General features: G+C 49.3%; 3 protein-coding genes across 3 annotated transcripts; 1 reads left to right on the top strand and 2 right to left on the bottom strand.

Moving 5' to 3' along the window:
• Positions 1-2,910: 2,910 nt before the first annotated feature.
• PG997_009960 (kinase-like protein) lies at positions 2,911-7,028 on the bottom strand (the record flags this gene model as incomplete). The annotated part of the gene is made up of 5 exons (XM_066814275.1): positions 2,911-3,696; positions 3,798-5,711; positions 5,756-6,382; positions 6,454-6,762; positions 7,008-7,028. The coding sequence occupies 5 exons, from the start codon at positions 7,026-7,028 to the stop codon at positions 2,911-2,913; spliced, it is 3,657 nt and encodes a 1,218-aa protein (XP_066666237.1).
• Positions 7,029-7,409: 381 nt separating this feature from the next.
• Positions 7,410-9,146, top strand: PG997_009959 (uncharacterized protein; the record flags this gene model as incomplete). Its single annotated transcript, XM_066814274.1, has 1 exon — positions 7,410-9,146. One exon carries the CDS (start codon positions 7,410-7,412, stop codon positions 9,144-9,146), a length of 1,737 nt encoding a protein of 578 aa, XP_066666236.1.
• Positions 9,147-10,381: 1,235 nt separating this feature from the next.
• Positions 10,382-12,396, bottom strand: PG997_009958 (Cytochrome P450 52A13; the record flags this gene model as incomplete). The annotated part of the gene is made up of 3 exons (XM_066814273.1): positions 10,382-10,638; positions 10,807-12,129; positions 12,234-12,396. The coding sequence occupies 3 exons, from the start codon at positions 12,394-12,396 to the stop codon at positions 10,382-10,384; spliced, it is 1,743 nt and encodes a 580-aa protein (XP_066666235.1).
• Positions 12,397-12,551: the final 155 nt, after the last annotated feature.

Raw genomic sequence — 12,551 nt, 5'->3', positions numbered from 1 at the left:
ATATCGGAAGCACTTTCCGCGCTTTTAACGGTTATTTCGTTAAGAGCTTAAATTTATAAAATTATTAGTACGAGGGGTAATAAAAGTAAGATAAAGGGAAATAGTTCGTCGTAATTAATTAAGAATAGTAATAAAGGGCTAGCTAACGGTTTTAATTATCGGGGGTTTACGGTTAATTCGGGCGGCTTATTATTAATATTAACGGTAACGGTTATTTAATTTTTAAAGGTGTCGAGCGAAGGTATAAAAAGATCGGGACGATGCTAAACTATATAATAGTATATTTTATAGCTCGCGAGAAATACTTTAATATAAAAAAGGGGTTAAGGTTTCTTTATATATTTCTTTTTCGAGCGAGAGCTTTTAAAACTCGATAAAGTATATATTAAAGTCGGAGTTCTTTTAACGGAGCTAGTATAGTTTATTTTAAGCATTTTAAAAACGGTCGGGGTCGTTAAAAACGGTTTTTAAGTATTCGAGAAGTGTAAGGTAATTAGTAAATTAAGGGATTCTATAAATAATTTTCGATAAGAGTAAATCGTAAGCTTTATTAATTAAACGGCCGGTAACGTAAGTAAAATAGCTTTTAATAATAAGAAATCGGTTTTCGTTAATTTAAAGCTTTTTATAAATCTATACGGTGAAGCGTTATAAATTACTACGAGTGCCGTTAAACTTATTAAAGTTAAGTAGTTTTTCACTACGGTAGAGAGGTCCGGGATAAGGGGTAATAAAAGACGTATTCGGCTGCGATACAAGGTTTACCCGGGGGTTAACGCCTTATTAACCGGTCGGTATAATAATAAAAATAATTAGAGGGGTAAATACCGTAAGTATTAAAGCTATTAACGCTTAATGTTTTTCTTTCTTAAGTTAAATAATACGATCCCGGTCTCGCATAGTAGTTTTATTAGTTTTCTCTCTTTAAAACTTAATAATAACCTGCTCGTTAATTAATTATATTCGTAGCTTCGCTGTTTTTTTTATTATAAAGCGGGTATAATTACTTAGTTCGATTAAATATCGGAGCTATACGTTCGAGGATTCCGATATAGTGTTACGAAGGGCTTCGGGGGTTTAAACTTCCTATGGAACGTTCGGTTAAGGCGGTATCTCGGCGGTCGAATTAAGCGTTATAATACCTATAAAATAAGAGTTATATAATATTACGGGCGGTATAAGCGGATAAAATAAATACGGTAATAATAAATTTTATTATTATAATTTATTTAATTACGATAATAAATAAAATAAAAACGTAGCTTAAAAAGTTATAATATAAAATTTAAAACTAAGGTAATATTTATAGTTATTAAAGAAAACTTTAATTATTTAACCTTTTATACGTTCTATTTTTATTCCACGTAAATTAACGCGTACGTAAACCTTCCCAGCAGGCGCGAACCTTCTCAGTGGTCTAGCGCCGTGACACGATGCATAACCTACGTTATACCTTTCGTAATCTAGTTAAGCCTAGTAAAAATTAATATCGGAGAGCTATTTTAATATCGCGTAATTCGATTTTTTACTTATTTAACTTAAAATTAAGCTTTTATTAAATTATTTAGCGTTTTAAATTCCTAAGGTATAAATAAACCGAAAGAGGTCGTTAAAAGCGTTAATATACGTAGCTTTATATTTAATTATAAAATAATAAATTCCGGATCGTACGGTATAAATCCTGCCCCTCGAAAACCTCCCTAGATATTAAAAACAGTAAAAGTCGCCTGGAACGCTTTTAAAAACGCTAGTAAAAAGTCCTCTTTAAAAATGTAAGTAATATACGCCCGTATAAAACCCTCGATTTCTTTCCCGTACGCTTTTTTTAATATATAAAAACAGCCGACGTCGAGAGGTTAAAGTTTATACGACGAATAAATAAGTATATAAAATATAATAATCGAGTTTTTTTTATAGTAAAGCTCGAAAACTATCGAGTGTTAACTTTTATAGCCGTTAAAGACTAATAAGCGATAAACACCTTTCGTACGAGACTTAATATACTTATCGAAGTGTCGAATTTAGTCCTCGCCTCTTTTATTCGTGGTTTAGCTATTTTTAGTAACTGCGATTACTTAATCTTTCGATAATAAGCTGTTTTCGTACTAGGAAAAAAGGTAGGTTTTCCCGGTAAAAATAATATACGGAGGGATAACGTAGCCGTACGATCCGACGCCTTAAATAATAGTAACCTATTCCCGATTTCTTTACTGAACTGCCCTAGGCTTCCTGCGTCGATCGGAGGTTATTACGACTATTTCGGACGAGATTTAACTTATAAAAAACTAAGTCTCGTCGAAATTATAAATATCCTTTTTTTAAATTTTATACTTATAAATTATATTCCGTACGAAAATAAACTATACGTAATACGCGTTAAGATTTTTATAAAAGACTTTTTAATAATTAATTTTTTAATTAAAACGCGTTTAAAAGTTTAATTATCGTCGTATAAAGTTCGAAGCCTAATTAACGCCGACGCGTTACGCGTCGCGCGCGTCGAGTAATCGATTTATTATATTTTTTATACCACTTAATTAAAAAGGAAATAATCGTAAATTTAATTTTATTATATATTAAATAATTAATTACTTTTCGAAATTAATAAGCTTTCGAGAATTCGTAGAGATTTCGCGTTTTATAAAGTAACCGAGCCGTCGGTTACGGAGAGTTATATAAAGAACTTTATACGTTTTAACTGCTTTTTAAGTACTTAATCCTAAGTCGTTTTAAAGCGCTTAAAAGGCTAAAGGTTATTCGAATAAAATATTACGAAAGTGTTTAATTCGCTTATATATTTAATTCGCTTATAAAGTACGTTAAATATAATTACGGTTATAAATAACTTAAGGATATAGTAAGCATTAAATAATTCGCTCTATTAATTAATTAAATATACAATTATATTTACTAATTCCCTGAAAATAAGAAGCAATACATCGTTTTCACCCCATGGGATTCAAAATCCCACATAGTGTCCTGGTCCTCCCCTTGGTCGGTCACGGTCACGGTCTCGAACCCATCCCCGCAGCACGTCCCACAGAACATGAGGCTGCAAGACGCCGACTCCTTGGCGATAAGGTTGCAGAGGCTCCTAGCGTCGGGCCTCTCGCCGGGCCGGTCCTGCAGCATGCGGCGGGCCCACCCAAAGGCCAGGTCGTCCTCGGGCAGCCCCTTGTCCACCAGGGCTTCGGCCCACGAGTCGAGATGCGCGACGTTGTGGCAGAAGCAGCGGCTCTCGGAGCGGGGCAGGAAATGCTTCTCCTGCAAGTCCGCAACCGTCTCGCCCTTGAGCACGGTCGCCATCTCGAAGAAGACGCACCCGAGCGCCCAAACGTCGGCCGACTCGTTGCGCGGCTCGACCCGGACGACCTCGGGCGCCGCGTAGATCTGCGTCCGGCCCGAGTCGGCCGTCGTCGTGCTGCCCGTCAGCCCCTCCCAGCTGTGGGCGATGCCGAAGTCGGCCAGGTACACCTGGTCGTCCCGGACGATGACGTTCTGCGGCTTGATGTCGCGGTGCCGGATCTGCTTGTCGTGCAAATACTGCACCGCCCTGGCCAGGCACCCGTAGAAGCTGCGCAGCATCGAAAGCTTCTCCTCGTCCCTGCGCACCTCGCTGTAGAACTCGTTCAGGTTGCAGTCGCCCACAGGAGAGAGAATCATGGCGAAGTACTTGACATCGGCATACGTCGACACCTAGTTTCAGGTGATTGATTCTCTCCTGTCAGCATTTTGACCTGATCTGATTGTAGGTAGTGAAGGAGGGTACGATGAAGAAAGAATGATACACCACTTACCAATGATACACAGTGCCGATGTCTCACTTTCTTCAGAATATCAAGCTCGGTCTTAAAATTGGCAAAATTGTTCTTTCCGACCTTGGGTTTGCGAAACAGTTTCCTCGCGTACTCCTTGTAACTAATGGTGCTTATCACCTTGTCCACGGTGCCATGGGCACCTCGCCCCAACTTCTTCTTGGAGACGAACGGGATGTAATCGTCTTTGCCGAAGAGCGCGTGCCGTTTGGCTCCGGACTCGAGCTGATGTGCCTTGGACTCTCCATACACGACCTCTTGTATCTCGAGGAAGCGGGACTTTGTGGATGATTGCAGGGAAGGAGGCAGTGTCCCCATTTCAAAGGGGAACCACATGTCGTCCATGCCGTTTTGTATGAAGATGCTGAGCGCGTCGCTCCGATCGATGAGGGTGAGGACGGTGAACAGCCTGGGGACTATAGACCAATCTTCGTGATTCTGGGTGCGTAGGTACGCCGATATGCGTTCAAAGTCCATATCCGAATATGGAGTCGAGGGAATTTGGTAAGGCTTGGGGAGTCTCGCATTAAAATCCAGCGAAACGCTGCTCATGGTAGCTGTGATCCGCTGGATGCTGCTTGTTAGGCCGGACTGCGTTGATAGTGACACGTCGCTCGGGGTTGACACCGAGGAGGCGACTGATGACTCCGCATGGCCAGTCACAGCGATGCTCGCACCCTGTGGACGGGATAGATTTGACACATCCGTCTGAGCTGACTTGACCTGGCTGTGTATAGACTGAAATTCCACCGAAGCCTCTCGCCGGGCTCGGATAGCCTCTTCATCCAGTGAGTCTGATGATTCAGTGCTTGGTATTGCTTGAGGCCTTATTGCTTGATCTAGTGAAAACCTCATCGGCGGAGTGCAGACCCGACCCTCAGGTCGTCTCCCATATATCACGGAACCCTCTATTACTTCGTCGGTATTCAGGGCATATTCGTACATTGCAGGCAGCGGCCCCTTCCGTGATGTGTCATTAGGCGACCACTTCGGGGCAAGTGGCTGATTATTGAATTCGACATCATTCGTGCTCAAGGGGACGCCAGAACGAGGATTAACCACTCTGTCAATGGCTTGACTGATTTCCGCAAGTTCCCTTTGCCGCGTCTTGTAGCTTTCGACAGGGGCTAACTGTCTCGAGTCCAGCCAGGCTCGCATTGAATCTATCCTAACCAAGATGCCATCAGGAGGCGGTGACGACATGTTTCGAACTCGGTGTTGTAGCTTGTCAATCAGTTCGCCAAGGCTGGTTCGCACCCGGACCCTATCAACTTCGGCGACGTCAATAAAGTGATGTCGTTGCTCGTTCGCAATCATATTGGCTATTTGGTAACGCTGCAGTCTTCCCATCTGATCGAGCTCTCGATATACTGTTTTGCCGGAAACCCCTTCTCGAAAATGGATAGTGGGGTGGAACCTTTTCAACTTCATTGTCACCTGTATCTTGAAGTTGGGTTTAATGATGTCAGGAAGCAGGGACTCAATATCAACAGTTCCAAGCCACGCGTTCTCCATTGTTCCTTGTTCATCGCCTTCGAAAACGTGAACAGGGGCTGGACCGGGGGTTCGCCGAGACGCAGGCGTCGCTGGCTGGCTGGAACGGCTCTTCACTGTCTGTGGACACTTCTTTTGGGCATCCCACGTAATGATGATACTTTTCTCCGCAGGTAGCTTGGAGTAACGTGGTAGAACTTTCGTTATAATCCCATCACCCGTGCCGATGCCGATGCTCCACGGTGTGACAACGGTTGCGGTGAGTGTATGAGGCATGCGTCTGGGGTTTCTTTTGGGGTCGTCGAACAACAGAGGCGCCATGTAGGCCATACCATTCACCTCTGTCTCCTGCTGGTTCAAGTATTGGATCGTTGGAACCCCCGGAAGAAATCCTCGAGCATCCTACGCATTTTAGGTATCCTGTAGGATCCTCCAGCAACAATGACTTCGTCGATATGTTTCCCCCTCAGTTTGGCAGACGCAAGTGCCCTCTCAATAGCATCTGTTATCGACCAAAAGCACTTCATGCATATGGATTCGAACTCCTGCCTAGTGAGTATCGCTCTGAAGTCCTGTCCGTCCCAGAAGTCCTCAATGAACACCTCGGTCTGACTGATATCTGACAGTTGAATCTTAGCGGACTCGCATGCACTGAGTAACCTTTGCCTGGCCCGTCGTTTGCCTCGGCCTGCATAGATGTTCATCCCTTGCTGTTTCGCTTGTGCCTCCAGGTGATGCCACAGAAGGTTATCAAAATCGTTACCGCCGAGGCGATCCGACTCCGTGACGTCCATGTGGAACGCTCCCTGCACCATGGATGCAATAGAGATGTTCAGAAAACCAGCGCCAATGTCGATGGCCAAGATCTTCGTCCAGTTTTCCTTTGGCTGTCGCAACTGTTCAATGGTGCGTGTTGCCAAGATCCCGTAAGTAGTTGGGACGAGGCCGATGATCCCGAAGCCGGCGACCTCGGCGGCGTCCTGGACCATGCGCCGCTGTTCTTGGGTGAAGCGTGAAGGGACGTTGATCAAAGCACTTAACTCGTAAGGCCCGAGGTAAGCCACGGCGTTCCTCTTCACCCGAGCAAGTAGCATGGCCATAATGTCAAGGGGGAAAGCGTGTGCCGCTCATTCCCAATCTTGACGACCAAGCTCGGTGAGCCCCTCCCTCTGGGATCGTTGATGAGCTTGAAGGCGAAGACCTCCAATTCCTTGGAAGGCACTGGATGCCCGATGAATCTTTTGGCACCGTACACTGTCCTGCCTGCATTCTTTGCAGCGGTCTTCTTTGCCCTCTCTCCGAACAGACGGGCTATGGTCTGGCCGCTGAAGGTAAGATAGGACGAAAGGTAAGAGTTCCCATCCTCATCCGGTATCGGGTCCACCTTGCATGACCCCTGGTCTGTCTCGCGGTAGACGGCGGCGCGGATATGGGATGTGCCAATGTCAACCCCCTATAGGCCATGTACGGGTGAGCTGATCGGCCATGGCGCAAAGAGGAGCAAAGTCATGGAGAGTGCAGGAAACAGGTCAGCAGAGAATGAGCGGTGGGAAGGGGATCGAATAATTTAATAGTAGATTACCTTCCCCAGCCTCGTCGTGGTGCCAAGTCTTCCTGTTGCGTTGCAGCTCTTGTCTCCATCTGCAGTAGCAACCGCTCCGCCACACATGAATGGCTGCGCCCCCTCCTCATGCACACCGAAAGTGCTCTCCCCGCCATGATAAACCCGTCCTTTCTTCTGGCCAGTCGCTCCCCAACATGGACAATCAGGCTTTGGGGCTCAGACAACTGTCCCACCCTCAGCTTATCATCGCTAGTCCGCTACACAGCCCCGATTACATCCAAAACGTGCATAACCCCCTTTTACACTATATAATATCGAAAGCTATCTTATGTCATGGCAGAAACAGTTGGTCTCGGGATAGGTGTAGCGTCACTTGCATTCGAGCTGTTCTCGGGCTGCATCAAAGGTATTGAGTGACCCCCGCCTTCCAACTGCTGCAGACATATGTTAACCGAGTGAGCTTTGAAGGGTACAGATTGATTCTAGGGGCAATTCATATGCCCAAAGCAAGCGGTCATCTGCTTGTTCGGCTGCAAATGGAAAAGGACAAGCTCATTGGCTGGGCCATTCTGGCCGGCATTTCCGAGGAGGAAACGCAGCTGAAGCCCAGCATGCGCTTCAATCGACATACCATGATTGACGCCTTGAAAGAGATCCAGACGCTCTTGTTAGATGTGGGGAGACTCAGACGCCAATACAAGCTCGAACTCGACGTTGTGGAAGGACCAACCCAAGGTGAGGCAGAACAGCCAGTCAACCAACCTGAGGGAAATGCCGCAGATGCGACTGATAGCCCGGTATTTGGTCGTTCCTCACGGCTGGAGAAGAGGGCTCTGGAGTTCTTCGAGAAGACAAGACAGGTCCCGAGGAAGCTCAAATGGAGCGCTCTAGACAACGACAAGTTCGAGGAGCTCCTGGCGAACCTTGGCAAACTCAATGATGGAATGATGGTTTTTCTCGAGTCATACGACCGAGAGCAGCTTCTAAAGAGGCAGGAAATCACGCTCATGCAAGTATTACAACTCAGCACAAAGATGGATGACCTTCTTGGCCTCTTGAACTCGCAGAAGGCAGCCAACGTGGAGCACCGACACCATCTACAGCATAACTTTAGCGACAATAGCCGCCAGAAATATTCCGAGAGATTCGAGCGGCTCACCCGCTTCAGGGCGCTCAGCTTGGACATTGAGCTCGGCGGCGCAAGCCAGACGTCATCTATCTCGTCACGAAGCGAAGATAATAGCCGCCTCTCACGGGATGACCTCGAGCTTGAAATTTCCGCTCAGTCGCAAACTCCAGAACAGTTTTCCTGCGGACGATACCAGGGCCAATCGGTCTGGATGGAATGGCGATACTATGAGCCTCACGTCGAAGAACGCGACAATGAAGAAGACGAAAGCATCGAAGACAGCCGCGAGCCGCCTGCATTTGTCCATAGTCGCATTGCGCGCATGGCCGACTTGCTACGGAGCAAAGACAAGCCGCCCGAGTTCTGCGTTCCAGACTGTGTCGGCTATGTACTAGATACGGAGGAGTGTCGGCTTGGTCTCGTATACGAACCCATTACCCCTGTCCTAGGAATTATGCAGCCGCCAGTGTCGCTCCTGGATCTCCTCTCGGAGAAGAAGAAGCCATCCTTGACTACTCGCATCCGAATGGGCCGGTTGCTGGCCTCGTCCATCTGGTACCTGCACGCCACGCAATGGCTTCACAAGGGCCTGCGCAGCCAGAACGTCGTATTCGAGACACCGGTATACTTCAAGAGTGGCCTACGCTCCGGGCCACCAAGACTTGTGCTCTGCGGCTTCGATTACTCCAGGCCCGCCGCCATTGACGAGACAACGGAACGCCCTGTGGGCAATCTCTGGCACGAGATGTATCGCCACCCCAACGCCCAATTCGACTTCCCTCGTGAGGGTCGGCGGGGCTTCCGCAAGCTGTACGATATCTACAGTCTCGGGGTGGTCCTCTACGAGATCGGGATCTGGCGCCCGGTGCACGCGCTGCTTGGAGTTGACACCCAGCCTTCCAAACCGGAGTATCGACTCAAGACATCCACGGTCAAGACGGTCCGGAGTCGACTACTGGCTCAGGACAGCCTGGAAGAGCTGGAGGCCCAGACAGGCTCTCTCTATGCAGGTTGCGTGAAGTCGTGTCTCAGCGGTGACTTTACGGCGGAGGATAACGGGTCCGGAGACTACGGTAACGAGAGCAGGTTCGTTGCAGACTTTTGGGAGAATGTTTTGCAGAAGCTTGAGTCTACATGCGTATGACTCAGTGATATCACATAAGTTGGCAGATGCCGCTTATAGAGTTGGCAGCCCTCTGCGGGTCCATAACATAAGTCTCTCTCGTGTTGGTTGGGAAACGTCATCTGGTCGCCGGTGTGAAAATTGTAGCAGACCCCAACACTCTTTGTTTCAATCAAGGTATATCTAGAAAGACGTGAAGGATCTTGTTAAACTCACTTATCGACTGAGGTAGATAAACAAAGACATTGTCGTCTCCACGTGTCATAACCCCTTTGTATCCACTCGCAACAATCTTCATTGAGTTGGTCTTTGTCCACCATGAAGTGAATAGGTCTTGTTTGATCTTCCATGCGGCCTGTCCTGTTCTCAAGGTGTACGTTCCTCGGACTTGTACCTGTATATAAGCCAGGTTACACCTCTGTCTAGTTTCAAGACGGAACCTCATCCAATCCACCATCTTCTCGGTACCGTTCACTACCTCAACAACACGCACTTGTTTAGCAAAAACCCAAAATCCGACAAGATGTGCCAAATTCGCCTCTTCCGCTGCCCACACCATGAGCAAAAGATCCATGCCTTCCAGATCTATAAATGCGAAGGGTGCCCCAAGGTGGCACCACCTCCCCCCAGTCCAGGGCTTCCCGCAACACTCAACCGACGTCATCTTCGTCAAGGAGTTGCACTTGACGCAGGAGCCGGGATGCGAGGGCTTTCAATTCCCGTTCCCTGTGGAGGAGCTGAGTATATGTGTGAGTCTGCCATCGACTCGCAGATCGCGGGAGAACTAGGTAAGTAAGTAGGTAGTTCCGCACCGGGACACGGTTCTGGCTCAGTGGGGTGCATGTAGGCATATACGAGTAGAATGTTAAAGAAGTACCTCGGATTTTCACTCTAATGTAGCATAAGCTAAGGAACAACCGCATCTTTGACTGAGACCGGAGCCGCCCAAGGTCTGGTGGACTGGCATATGGTTTATAGTAGACAACAGCTTTCATCATTAAGTGAGATATATCGTCGCCGCTAGCCATCGATCTGTCTGTTGCGCTGTCCCAAGGTCAAGATAGATGGGGCTTGAATAAAAGCTATGCGAGACTATGCAGTATGGGCTGTTGATGCCAGGGGAAAGCTACCTTTTGACCTTCTTGCGCAGCCTTTCCATTTACAGGAACCCGGCTGATGCGGCCAAACTCAAACTCTTGTGTTCAGAGACTCTGGTGACGCTTCTCAATGATGTACGTACGACTACTCCGACCCTCTCATGCCCAACCTCCCCGGCGTTGAATCCGTTTGGTCTTTTTCATTTCTTCTTCTTTTTCAGTAGTTATTGGTACCAACGGTTCCTCCAAAGTTCCAGACTTCGGTTCCCACTCACGCTCATCACGTTGCACTCGCTGCCTCGTGCAACCGGATCTTAACCCCTGACCGGGCTTCCCCACAATCTCCGGCTCGTGAAACTGCGCGTTCCAGTCCCCGACGTACTCGATTTGATCATACTTCTGAAGCAGCCGCACGACTACATATACAACCATAAATTAGTAATATGTCTTAGGCATCGAGAAAGCATACAGGATACAGATGAATCAACATGTCCCCCAAACCGCTTAGAAGAAATGCTGATTTTCGAAAAGGGGCAAAATGAGAAGGGAATAGGGGTAACAATAAAACACAAAAAGTGACATACCAACATAAGCCATCTCCGTCAGCGCAAAGTTCTGCCCAACACAGATCCGCGGCCCCCCGTTAAAAGGCACATACGTCCACGGCTTAGGCGTCCAATTCTCCCACCGCTCCGGTTCGAAGAGCGCCGGATCCGCAAAGTCTCCACCATCTCTGCTCTGCGGGTACAGATTTCGGCGCCGCTGCATACTGAGGGTGCTGTACACGACCACGTCGTCTTTGAGGACGGCAATGGGCGGGCCCTGCCCGTCCTTGGACGGGATCGCCGTGTCCTCGAGCGCGATGCGCAGGTTGTACGGCACGGCCGGGTACATGCGCAGCGTCTCGCTGAGGACGTGGCGGAGGTAGGGCATATTCTTGAGGTTCTCGTAGGACGGAGCGTTGGGCGCGGGGCCGACCGTGTCGAGGATCTCGGCGCGCAGCCGCGCCACCTTGGCCGGGTACCGGCTCAGCTGGTAAAAGGCCCAGCTGAGCGTGGCGGCGGTGGTGTCGCGGCCCGCGAGCAGGACGGCGACGATCTGGTCGCGCAGGACCTTGGGGTCGCGGGTGTGGCGGGCGACGCTGTGGAGGAAGGTGAACTCGCTGGACGACGCGCTCGTGCGCTTCTCGAGCTCGGCCGCCGGCAGCTTCAGGGCGGCCTCGATGTACGGCATGACGAAGCGGTCGATGGCGCGGATGCCGGCCTTGTAGCGGCGCCGCGGCACCACGCGGAAGAAGGGCCCGAGCATGGTTATGTACATCTGCAGGCGCTGGACCTCGTTGAAGGCCTCGGCGAACTCGTCGCGCGGGTTCGAGAGGGAGTCGACCGAGGCGCCCAGCAGGAAGTCGGTCGTGATGTCGAGGGTCATGCGGTAGAAGAGGGACTGGATGTCCACCACGCCCTCGCCGCCGCCGTTGTGCTTCTCCGCGCCGAAGTCGACCAGGCCCCGCCGCTGCCGCTCGATCTGCCGGACGAGGGCGGCCGACCAGCGCTCGAAGACGACGAGGTCGCTGACGCGGTCCTTGACGAACATGGGCCGGATCATGCCGCGGCTGTCGTGCCAGAGGGCGCCGTCGGTCGTGAAGATGCTGTCGCCCAGAAAGGGGCTCCAGCGGTCGTGGAACTCCTTGCCCTTGCCAAATTGCGCGAACTGGCCCGCCAGGATGGCCTTGACGTGCTCCGGGTCCCGCGTGATGATGTAGCGCTGCCCGCCCGCCCGCGTCACCTGCACCTCGACGCAGTCGTCGCCCGTCGGCGCGCCCCGGGCCGCCGCGAACATGTCGTCGAAGAACTCGAAGAGCCGGTGGTTCAGCTGCGCTCGCGCGGCGGCGACGAACCAGCGAAGACCTGTAGGTGGGAAAACATCAACGATGTACATGTAAGCGCAAGAAACCCGTGCAAGTCAATGAGGCATCTGCGACGCCTCGTAGTGCTTCATGAATTGGACTCACCAGTACATGGGGTCTGGGCAAGGACGGGCGCCCGCACGCCCAGTCTCCGGATGCGCAGCTCATTGCGGGTGGTCTGGATGATGAAGTAAAATAAGTAAAGGACGGCAACAACACCGACAGAACTAAGCACATGCACCGAGTCGAATTGCATTTGCCCCAGCATGTTGATGAACGGAAGCCTGAGTATCTCCGCAACTGGGTATATGGAAGGGATAATAATGCGAGAAACTCCAGTAGGCGAAGGGCAATGATCTATGTAGTAAATCGTTCAGCCATTCCCAAAGGTTGCTGTTAAGCTTATTACACATGTCAATCGAA

The sequence above is a fragment of the Apiospora hydei genome (assembly GCF_038363865.1).
Source record: "Apiospora hydei strain CBS 114990 chromosome Unknown utg000007l_segment0_segment0, whole genome shotgun sequence".
In the NCBI taxonomy this organism is placed as follows: domain Eukaryota; kingdom Fungi; phylum Ascomycota; class Sordariomycetes; order Amphisphaeriales; family Apiosporaceae; genus Apiospora; species Apiospora hydei.
Note: the sequence above shows the minus strand (reverse complement) of the source record. Positions and strands in the feature narration are given on the sequence as shown.